This window comes from Corvus hawaiiensis, chromosome 1 (genome assembly GCF_020740725.1).
Source record: "Corvus hawaiiensis isolate bCorHaw1 chromosome 1, bCorHaw1.pri.cur, whole genome shotgun sequence".
NCBI lineage: Eukaryota > Metazoa > Chordata > Aves > Passeriformes > Corvidae > Corvus > Corvus hawaiiensis.
In genome coordinates, this window is record NC_063213.1 from 22,900,857 (window position 1) to 22,913,154 (window position 12,298).

Below are 12,298 nucleotides of genomic sequence, written 5' to 3' on the forward strand. Positions count from 1 at the left end.
AAACTTGCTGACCATCCTCAACGTAGGGTAGAAGATAGTGTGACAACTCCAGTCACCAAGTATGAATGAAAAAAAACATTTTTCAGATGTACCATAGGGGTGCTTCACACCACAAAGCAATAGCAATGATCTTAATGCCCTGCAGTTTTAAGAAGTGACACAGCTACATGACTAGAATATTTTACGCCAGGGAGAGAAGTACCTTAAATCCCATATTCCTGCAAGGTACAAATCACCTCTTGATCTGATACTAAAACTTTCAGGCTATATTGTGCCTTTATTTTCTATGTGAAAGGTATTTTACTGATTAAAAAGAAATAAAAGTATTTTTCATTTTAAGATTATTTGGTTTCACCATCTCTCAACTCCTTTATATTAGTGTGAACCAGGAGTAACTCAAAATTAATAACATTATCCCAAATGTATGTTGTATCTACATGAGACCTATTCTAGTCATGTGTTTCAGAAATCTTAGAGTAATTTCTGGTCACAAACTATTTTTTGGTTAACCATAAGCAATTACAGTTAGTGACCATTTTCAGATTCTACATTCATGTTTTACTCAAATAATTCCCATTAAAATAGAGTAACTAACCCCTTTACAGCTCTTTCCTATTTGTGTTTAACAGCCTATTCAAAGCATGAAACTAAGGATGTCTGATAAGAGCAAGAAGTACATCCTTATTAAAGGGGTCTTAATGCAAAACACTTATATTTTGCCACATTAGCAGATGGGTTAAAAATTATATTTTCAGACTGAACCAAATCCTCTTGAGCTAATGTAGCTTATTTTTCTGAAGGCAGGGGTCCTTATTGGTGTCTTCTGATCTGTCCTGGCAGAAGGACATATATTGTCTTATCACTGGTGGAAGAGTGCTTAGGCAACTTGATGGGAATAGCAAGTTACCCTCATAAAGAAGTCCACAGTCCACAGCAGCATACTGGGGACGTGGATAGGCAGAAGAGGGACAGGTCTTCACAGACGGAGTGACACATCACTTTGGTCCCATGGTGTGCTAGCTGTACACAGGATAGGCAGCTGGCATGCAACATGGGTACAACACATTGCTCTGGTTCTTTCCCCAGCAGCTCCTTTTGTGGAGAAACAGTCTAGCCTTCACCAGAAAGCCCCAATTCTGACCAGCCTGAAACTCACTGAGGCTGGCAGACCAAGGTCCCTGCCCAAGATACTATCCTCTTTCGACTATTTTTGTAAAACTATATAATTTAAATAAATAAATAAACCACAAACCCCAAAACAAACAAACCCCAAATCAACCAACCAACCAAAACCCCAAAAGCACACACAGAACTCCTGCCAAACAGGTGTTCCCAGCTCCTCCTTAGCATTAAACTCAGCAGGAGACTGGAGTCACTGTTTTCTACACTCTTACCCATGTATTTGTCCCTTGTGGTCTGACTTTGCAATTTAGGGTGCATCAGAAGTACATTTTCCCCCAGTCTCACTCCCAAGGCAGCAATTGCTCTGGTGTTTGGGCTGTGCATGTGGGTGCTATGGCAGCAAGGCAAACTCGTGTCAGGTCATGAGTGTGGAAGAGGGAGTTTGGCATCGCGTGATTGTCGCTGTGTCTACATTGCAGTGACGTCTAGTGTGTAAGTTAGAAAGATGAGGAAACAAATAAAAGAAAAAGATTTAGCTGTCTTCCCCTTCTCAACAATTCTGCTGCCCATGAGGTCCCATTGCTCCCAGTAAATGAGTAAGATTACAACACTTTGAAATGTTCCTGAGTTCTTTAATTTGATGTAGTTTTCCTATTTCAGCAAGACGGGGAGGTATGGGCATGTTAGGAGATGGTTGGAGAGGATGATAAAAAAAAATTTAAAAAAACAAAAGAAAAGGGAGAGAGAGAAAAAGAAAGAGTAAGACATTCGCCGGGACTCCGATGATAGCATATTGAACTTACTTGAAGGACTCCCACTGAATGCTGTGCAGTTTGGGTCAGTCCCCCTCATGCACCATGGAGGTTCTGCAGTCCTTGGAACTCGGTATTATTTCAGTAAATCTATTAATGACTCATTATTATTTAAATGAATCTGTAAATGTTTGGTTGTGCTATTATTTATATATATTAATATTAATGTGTTATTATAACATTGCATTTGAAATAAACTCATTTTTAATTCAAGTCTGGGTAAAGGCAAAAAATTTGTGATACGTGTTCAGTAACATATTTGGTGCTGTGAAACCGTTCTATAGAGCGCACTTGACTGTATTTTGTGTATTATTCGTAACATGCATTCACAGTAGACAGCAAAGCAGCAGTTATCGGGTATGCTGTGAATGCATATTAACAGCAGCACCTATTTGCATATCATGGATCCATAATACAAAATGCATAGTAAAATCCTTATGAAAAGTTATTATGCATGCACAGTAGAGGCTTTTTAAACCTTGATATCTCAGCTATTCTGTTTCTCCACTATTTATTTGAAAATATTAAAAAGGTCAAATGATGGACTAGGAATGTGCAAAGCTGTAATATTACTCCTATGGAGGGAATCCTTCAACACAAACTAATTCATTTTTGGTTTTAGTAGCAGTATAAAAGCTGTTCAAAAATGCACTTGAGTTATTTAAAAAAAATAACCACCTACTTCAACAATAAAAAGGATGGAGAAATTATTTTCATGTATTTTGGATGCTGTGTGATATAACTGAAAATTTTGTTGGTCCTTCCTTAAACATAGAACTATTACAATGTCAACCTTTCCTTCAGTATCTCATAGTATTTTTAGTATGTATTGAAACAGCATTTGGTTATTCAGGACTTTTCATTTTAAGATTATCAGACATTTTATAACACTTTGAATATGCAAAATCCTTGAAAAGGTTGACAACCCTTAGAACCTTTAACAATATAAATCTTAATATATAAATTCCTATTGAGGATAATGGGATTCTAACCTCTCCTTTGTTACGTAGATTGTAATATTTGCAGTAAAAATGTAGCAAATGCTATGAATAGTACAGCACTTGCTGGTTTTGAACAGTTTCCCCTTAAGTTTTAACATCTTTGTCACTTCAAATACATTTTCCTTAAAAACTAAAAACTAAAAAAAAAAAAAGGCTGAGTTTTGTAAAGAATGAGTGACTTGAATGTCTTACTTCTTTAAAATAAAACAAAAACCAAAAAAACCCACCAAGTTTGGGGTGAGGTTATTTTTTTAATGAAAGGCTCTAAAATCATTGAGCACATACATATAGATGTATAAAACACGGTCTTCCCATACACATGTTGTTCTGCACTGCAGTCCTATTTTTTGTTCCTGTCTCTAATCAAAAAAATGCCCAAACATATTTAAATGAAACTTTGTGGAAAAAAAAAAATGGATCGGGGCTGAGAACATTAATGCCAAGGTTTGGACCAATGTGAATTAAAGCAGATGTATTATAAACCCTTCAAAACCAGGATTTATAACGGAAACGCTGACACGGACCCGTAACAATAGCAGCTCTGCCAGGGATTATTTTAATACTAAAAGCACACTCAGTTGCTCATTATTTTAATATAGAGATTATTTAGTTACCAAAAAAAGCAGTGATACACAATAACAATGAAACCAAATTAAAAAAAATGTTTCTAAGATGACACATCATTTCCCCTGTAACTCTCTTGATATTGCTTATATGTGACATGCCGCTCCTTAAATTAAAAAAAAAAAACACAAACCCCTAACACGTGAAGGTGGAGTTTGCCATAAGCTCCATGGCAAGGCTGAGCTAAGAGTCTTTGTCAGCTTCATTTAACAGTGTTTTGCCTGTGGAAAGAGACAAAAGGGTTAAAGGAGGAAGAGCAGGGAGCACAGGAGAGGCAGCTGACAGGAGAAACAAGGGCATGAAGAAAGGAGAAGATAGGTATGAAAACAGAAGAGCAGGGGGAGATTTTTTGGAGGTTTCCAAAGGGAATAACTCAGTTTTTAAAGAGATACTGGGGAAACATTCACGAAAAGGCCAGGCAGACCAAGAAAATATGGCAGGGGCCAAACCCTTCGAGCATCCTAAGTTACACTTGTGAGCAGGTGCACCCCAGTCACATTGCAACATACCAGAGAAGGTCAGGGACCAGCGAGCCCTGGCATATGCTTTGGAAAAAAAGGCATGATTTGTTAAATCTTCATGCTGTATGTCCAGTTTTCTACAAACACCTCTTTTATTTTGCAATATCAAAAAACACTAAGGGATGTGAGGGAAAGATTTCCTACAGATGGCAGGAGGTTTGCTCCTATTATTCTGTGATGTGGGGCAACAAGCTGCACTCAAAAACACCCCACACTCCAGCAGCATCACACAAATACTACTTTTTGTGACCATGCTATGCGTTATAGCACCAGCATTACTTCCCCATTACTGCTTTCCTTTCCTTGCCTTTTCTTTTTTGTCCCTGGGTACCAGGTGCACTGGAAGGACTTGGATCAATACAAGACAGCATTTCTCATATAAACAATACCATATTAACAACCACAGGGCATCTGTACCTGTAGGCAGGGATAGCACCAAATGCTGGCATGTCTATCCATGCAGCTAGACTGCTAAAAAGAAGCAACTACAGTGGAAATGCACCTACTGTATGTGAAATGCTGGTGCAGAATTTTTTTCTTTCCTTTTTTTTTTCTATCAGTCTAACCTTCTGTGTTGATACATGAATGCTGGTACCCACTTAGAGGGATGCCAGATGATCAGTGCAGAATGAAGGTCCCAGGAGAAAGGCTCACGTGGTTTTCTCTGCCCCATGACGTCACTAGCAGATGGCATGGGTACCAGCTCTGGCAGTTGGCATCAATGTCACTTTTTAGAGATCAATGAGATAGAGCAGATATACACAGATCTAGACTCCAGGAGACGATGCGGCATTCAGACTGAAAAGATTTGGAAGGCAAAAAATGAAAAACTGATTGTTGAATGAAATAAAAAGCTAAGGTAATACAAATAAAGATATATTTCAGTTGGTGTTGGGTGTGCATGCAAGTGTTTAAAGATACAGTAACATTGTCTTGTATTTTATGTATGCTATTTACTGTCTAATAACTCCTAACATTTTATTCTTCTGATGCAATTACAAACTTTCATTGCTTTTATGTAATACTGCAAGTGTGTAGACAATACTGATAGAGTTAGTCTTTGACTGGGGTTTTTGTTTAATTTTGTTCTGTTTAAAAGTCCCTGCATTTGCTTTGCTTGTCTCTTTGAAGTCCATGGGATACAAGCTTTTGCTGCTCCCAAACTGCAAACAAAAGCAAAGTGATTGGGAAAAGGAAATTATTTTTCCATTCCAGGCTGGATTCTGAGCACACGTGCAGGATTACAGTCAGAATCTACAGACCGCTCCTGTCAGCTAAGAGCTGGAGGAAGACATCTGAGCCTCGCAGAACATAAACACTGCTATAGCGTGCAGGGAATTTTTCACCTCCCCCCCTCCCCCCCATTGATGGGAAAGAAAAAAAAAAGGAGAAAAGAACAAGAAAAAAGCAAATAAATTGATTCTAACTAAAGAGATAATATCAATTAGAATTTTTGCCTGAAAAAGGGAAAAAAAAGGTAGGGAGATTTTATTTCCTAACTCTAATCTGAATACACTTAGGGTTAAATAGTCCTGATTTTTGTCTTAAAATGAAATAAGTATTATGTGATTTTAATACAAATAATTAGGAAAAATGTTTTGTTTTGAATTATATTACTAGCTGAGTGATTTGGGGGGGGTATATTCCATTTTTTTTTTCTTCTCAGCCACTGTAACTTACTAAAGTTTAATATCTTGATACATAAAGGAAGAAATGTGGAGGGGAAAAAACCCACAATTTTGAAGTATAAGTCAAAAAGTCAAAAATATTTACCATGAGGTAATAGCGATATGGCACTTTTTCAATTTTAAAACTGCACTCGGTCTCCTCATTTTTTCACCCAGGGGAATTTGGATTAATGAAATTTCTGTATTGCTTTATCACGTTTTGCATTTCTTTGAATTCCATGATGGTGAGAGTTTGTAGGATTTGTTTAAAAATAAAATAAATGAGCAGGGAGCTAATTGTACATTTAAAATATCGATTTACTCTACATTTATCTGTGAGAAATGTGGCTTTTTAGTTTCAGGGTCATATGTTTCAAGTGATTTTGGAATTCTCAACAGCCATTATCTTTTAAAAAGTGGGCATTTGCAACTGCCATTTTATTCAAAAAATATAGATTGATCATTTGTACACACACACACACACACACACATACACTCATATACAGAGAGCTTACGCACAGACACAAGTAAGGTGCATGAGGCTGTCTGTGTGAGTCGGGAAACTTTGAAAATGGAAATATTTAAACATTGTGCTGGCATTCTTTCAGGTAACTTAAGATTATAGAACCATGTTAACACTACCATTTGATGAGTCTGTTGTAATGCCAGAATCCCAGATGTGTAGAAAGTTTCCCAGAGAAAGTGATGACCAAAAGCAAATGAAGAACCCAGAAAGCTTTTCAAAGCAGATCATCCTCCGAGGAAAGAATATTAAAAGATCTCCTGGAGAAGACACAGAAAAAGAAGAGGAGGAGGAAGAGAGAGAAGAGGAGGATGAGAATGGCTTGCCGAGGCGAAGGGGTCTTAGGAAAAAAAAGACGAGCAAGATAAGGATGGAAAGGATTAAATTCAGGCGTCAAGAAGCCAATGCTAGAGAGAGGAACCGTATGCACGGCCTTAACGACGCTCTGGACAATTTAAGGAAAGTGGTCCCTTGTTATTCTAAAACACAAAAACTGTCCAAAATAGAAACTTTAAGACTAGCCAAGAACTATATTTGGGCTCTTTCTGAAATACTGCGAATTGGCAAGAGACCTGACCTGCTCACCTTTGTCCAAAACTTGTGCAAGGGTCTGTCCCAGCCAACTACAAACTTGGTGGCGGGATGCCTGCAGCTGAATGCCAGAAGCTTCCTAATGGGCCAGGCAGGTGAAGGTGCCCATCATACCCGCACACCCTACTCCACCTTCTATCCTCCCTACCACAGCCCGGAGCTTGGCACCCCCCCAGGGCATGGGACGCTTGACAACTCTAAGTCCATGAAACCATACAATTACTGCAGCGCTTACGAGTCCTTCTATGAAAGCACTTCCCCTGAGTGCGCCAGCCCACAGTTTGAAGGTCCCTTAAGTCCTCCCCCAATTAACTATAATGGGATATTTTCCCTGAAGCAAGAGGAAAGCTTGGACTATGGCAAAAATTACAATTATGGCATGCATTACTGTGCAGTGCCACCCAGGGGTCCCCTTGGGCAGAGCTCGATGTTCAGGTTGCCTACAGAGAGCCACTTCCCTTATGACTTACATCTGCGCAGCCAGTCTCTCACCATGCAAGATGAATTGAATGCAGTTTTTCATAATTAATGAGGAAAATGAAAATAAACAGTGGTCATTCACCTCCCCATCTAATTAAGAGCAAGCAGATGCTTGGGCACTGCATAATTGGCACAATTTTATTTAAAATGTTTACTAGTTCCTAAACTGTGTTTCAGCTATTGTGAGGATTTTCTGTGTATTAATAAACCCTTTTTCTGATAAGTATTTTTTTTTGGTCTGTAATCACTGTGAGAATGTTTCCTCCCAGAGGTTTTCTCCCTCCTTTTTAACTTTTTATTTCTCTATTTGTTTGATTTGTTGAGCAGTGTGTCTGAACAATATTACTGAAATAAAAGCATACACACTGTGTAAAGTCAATGTCTATTTTGATTGTATAATAATTATACAAATGCATGTTATTGAAATCAGATTAATAAAAATTATGTATTTATAATTGGTAGAAAATATATATTATGTATTCAAGGAGAACTGGATTAAAAATTTTAAGAACTTTAAAGTAATTATACAGAATAGAGATGGGCTTGCAATATTCAGAGGTGAGGGGGCAGCAATACTGAAAGCTATGCAAATTAAAAAAGGCAAATGAACAAAAAAAAATTGGTTTTGGTTTGTTGGTTTTTGGTAAGCTAAGGAAAAACAGTGATTGTCATTGACATCATTCAGCCTGACTTTAGAGTGTTGCTGACAGAGGCCACATGATCATATTTAGAAGATGTTGTCGAAAATTTGCCTGAGTTATTTTGACCATATATAATCAGCACTTTTTATTTGTATTATTATGACTTCAGATGTAAAGGTTTGTTAAAAAAATGTATGACTGTGGTTTCTCACTACGTACTTAAAATGCAATTAAAGATAGATGTCTCCACTTTTAAAATACATCTATTAGATGTGATACTGTATTTTGTCTGATACTTATTATTTCACAGTATACAGCTGCCTTTGGTCTTGCCTACACACCTTTCTTCCCAGGAAACCCATAATGCTTAAGTCTGGGGTTGGAAATCGAGAATTACCAGGGTGAACCTCATGCTATTTTCAGAAGGATGTATCAGCAATGCAGTAGATTCAAAATACCACAAAAATAGCTGTGTGCTAAATGAAACACAGGTTATGGGGAGAAGGTAACTTTATATCTCAATGAAATGCCAAATTTCATATAGGAAAGAGTCCTGAGCTGACACATAGGACACTAGCTGCTCTTCTAGCTCTGGCTCATGGGGGAGTGGTAGGAGCATGAGAACAATAGGAACTTCAGAGAAAAGGATTTCCTGGACATTGCTAAACTTAGTGTTGACTAAAAAACAGCACCAGTAAACTACAGATGCATCTGCAACCCACACTAGTTCAGCAGCTGCAGAGTCAGAGGTCTGCACAGTCCTGCACACCTTAAAAGACTTGAGCTTAGCTGAGCCTCAGTTGTTTTCTAACCAGCTAGAGCTATTTATCTATAAGCTCATGAGTGATAAAATGAATGAACCGTTGATCTAAAAGCCAACAGTCTTTAAACCTCTGAATGAGCAAAACCTCTTTATTATGATGGATAAATAGCAGCTATCTGACAAGCAAAAGTACTCTTCTCTGAATGAGGAGGGAATACTTTTTTAAAAGCTGTATAAAACGTGCAAATTCTACATGCAAGTTGGAAGCCCCTGGCTGAATCACAGTCTGGGCCACAGTTTGTTAATGACACATCAGTCTCAGAGCTTCACTTGAGTACACAGCTGGACAAAGACGGGATGGGCCAATTTCTTCTGATAATTTGACTAATGTCACAAGCAAGGCTTGTTGTAAACAGTCTGCCCTGTCAAGCATTGTAGCTCCCTCAGGACAACCACAGCCTGACATTCATCTCTTCTAAGTAAGACCAGGCCTCCCCCAGCAGAGAAGGGGAACATGTTCCCAAGTTTGTATCAGGGTCTAAGTGCTTTCAGGTTTGCAGAGGTAGAGGAACTGCCATGGGATTATGTTCAACCAATATCCTCTCTAGGCATAAATATGAGACCAAAATTAAGTCTTTTGGAGCAGAGTCTTGGGCCAGATTTCTGGGGTTTGGCTCAGGATCATCCCCTGTTTCCTCAGGGTCAGGAACCATGGAAGGTACAGTCAGCCGTTTTCTGCCTTGGATGAAAGGTGATGATGATGACTGTCAACTCAAAAGCATCCCCAGGTGTTCTGCACTGAATATAGGAGGGATTTGAGAAAAAAGAAGACTCTAAAGTAGATTGTGTTTGCTGTTACTCAGAATTAGCTGATATTCAGCAAGGCATGGAAAGGTGATGGGAGAGAGAAGGGGGAAGAAACCAGTCAATGAGGCAAAAGCACGCAGTCTTGGGCACAGATTCATGCACACTGAGAAATAATAATATATAAAAAGGAGCTGTAGGCAAGAGGGCCCAGAAACAGGGGATCATTTGCGGGGGGGGGCAAATAACCCCCCCCCACTGAGCAGGGGCAGCAAACTTATCTAACCAATTTTACTAAGAGAAGCCTCTTCTAGGAGGCTGAACGTTCACCTTGCTGCACTGTGGGAGGGTCTTTGCATAAATTGAGAATGGTGTGAGGAGGTAGCCGTAAAGTCCTGCACCACGGGAAGGAAATGTCTACCACAATACATCCAGCAGGAACCCAAGGGGTGTTCAGTCTTCAGGCTCTGCGACCTGGGGGTCTCCGACTCTGTGGCCCTATATTAACTCAATAACTCATGGGCCAGTTCCTGTTTCCCCTTCTGGCAGCAGAGACAAAGGGAAAGGGGAAAAAAAATTCCTGCCAGTTCAGATCTTTCTCGCTCACTCCACGACAGATGGGGAGGCAGTTTGCAGCCAGATTCCCCCTCTGGTAGCTCAAGGCGAGAACCACGCTTGCTCAGGGCATTGCAAGTTGGAAAGTCACTCCACAATAAATAATGGAACAAGTAATACAAAAATATTGAGATGGCACAAAAAACCTCCCACATTCTCTTTCTGGGAGGGTATGGATTATTTAGATATCTGAAGGTAGGAAATTCCCTTGAGAGCAGACTCCCTTGCATACCTTCTTTCATGCACACAACAAACATTTCTCTGCTCCTTTGCTGGCCAGTCACAGAATAAAAAGGTGCTCCAAACTCTGACATGATTTATAAAAGCCTTTGAAGATACCCTATTTTAGGGAACAAATCTGAGTTCTAATAAAGACCTGGTCCTTTAAAATCACAGGAATAAAAGCCAATGGGTTTCCTACTCATTATCTCCACTTTTTGAGTTTTGTCTCCTTTCAACCCCTTCCATACAGCAAAACGAAACTGCTCATTTCTGTATGTCTTGTTCTCCTCTTAACTGCCTTCAATTTCTTGAGAATAGAATTATGTAAAAGACCAACTGCTTCAGAAAAATTAGGTGAGAAATTTCTATTGTTCCATGTCCTTTAGCACAAAAATATCAAATTCTTCTGTCAGTTTTAGAGATGGGAACCCCAAAGCTAGCAGAAGAGGAGCTATTTCATATGGCTTTGTTACACAGTGGAATTCTTTGCCATTTATTATTTCCCAGAGTAACATTTTTGTGTGATTTTTAAAAAAAGAACTGTGTGTTTTTATGGTATTGGAAACACGCTAATTATTTGAGAATGGCTGTACTGGTTCAGAGTAATCATCCATCTGACCTAATACACATTTTTTAACATGAGAGCATGAAAAAGTTGTCAAAATGTGTCAGAAGAGGGCAAGGAAAATAAATATTTTTTTTTACTAACAAAAGTGCTGGAAAATAAACTAAACATAATGTTCCAGTCTTGTTGGAGACAGGGATGTGCCTGAAGTGGAAAAAGGACCAGGAGGTATAACTGTACTGTAATGTTAACCCCCTTTCCTCTGCAACACTGGACTCATCAGTAATCACTGAGTAGGATACACTGAGCAGCACTAGGCTGTACCTCTGAACGCCATGCCAAGAAAAACCTCATCCAGAGTACCATTTAAAACCAGTGGCCCAAGCCCCAGTCCTACAAATCCCAGTGAGACCACAAAGCAAGACGGAGAGGCAGCCTCTGTTTTGTTAGACCTCAGTGGAGATCTCAAACCTTCTCTGAATTACAGTAGGGATACACTTGCTTTAGGACACATCCTGACTATGCTCCCTTTGGGACTGTCTGCATATTTTCATTTCATAGCTATTTCTACAAAGATTTTTAAAATGTATGGAGATTGCACAAGCACAAACATGACGGGAATTTTTTTCTATACTACCAATTCCCTCTCCCAGCTTTACCCCTACTTTATTCTTCTTTCTCTGCCTTGCCTATAGGGCTCTCAAATGGCAGCAATTAAGTGAAATACCATCAGTAAAGATGAATGAAATCCCGGTGTAAGACACGGTATAATTTTTCCTTGCAAAAGCAAAACTAAAAAGTCTTGGCATGTTTTTGTTTATCAAATTGTGAATCTAGCTTAACTGTCGTTATATTTTACAGTCACAAGGTCAAAGCAGGTTTAATCCTGGTACCAAAATCCTGCAGCTTTTAATGTATAAGTAGCAGATACAGTGCTGCTTTAGGCTGAATTGTCAGGAAAGCAGCTTCCCTAACAAAATTTTAGCAATTTTCGAATTTAAAAGAAACAGACAAAAAAAACAACCCTCAGTAATCTGGCTGTGGGTCTGACCCAGAGTTGAACCATGGCAGCAGGTTTTGATTTTGCTCTGGAGAGACACAGATCAGTGTGGTGAACAGCTGGCACTGCGCCAGTGCAGAATCTCAAGGGCAGACTTGTCGTATCTCACTGATACAAATCTAACTACCGTACACAGGGCTGCCATGCAGAATCACACTCCCAAGCCTTCTCCACCACACAATTAGACCAGAGCAAGCCACCTCACAAAATTCTTCTATGCTATGCCAAAAGAATGGCATATTTTCCTGCAGAGCTTTCTCCCTCATCTCAGAGGATGTGCAAGAATG

At 39.2% G+C, this 12,298-nt stretch overlaps 1 protein-coding gene across 2 annotated transcripts; it reads left to right on the forward strand.

The window, feature by feature from the left end:
- The first annotated feature begins 4,738 nt into the window (after positions 1-4,738).
- Positions 4,739-8,258, forward strand: NEUROD6 (neuronal differentiation 6). 2 transcript variants are annotated; one of them, XM_048296462.1, is made up of 3 exons: positions 4,739-4,939; positions 5,296-5,557; positions 6,356-8,258. In XM_048296462.1, exon 3 carries the CDS (start codon positions 6,377-6,379, stop codon positions 7,388-7,390), a length of 1,014 nt encoding a protein of 337 aa, XP_048152419.1. In that variant the 5' UTR covers positions 4,739-4,939; positions 5,296-5,557; positions 6,356-6,376; the 3' UTR covers positions 7,391-8,258. The 2 variants fall into 2 exon arrangements, with proteins under 2 accessions (XP_048152419.1, XP_048152426.1); XM_048296469.1 differs by lacking the exon at positions 5,296-5,557.
- The last annotated feature ends 4,040 nt before the right edge of the window (positions 8,259-12,298 follow it).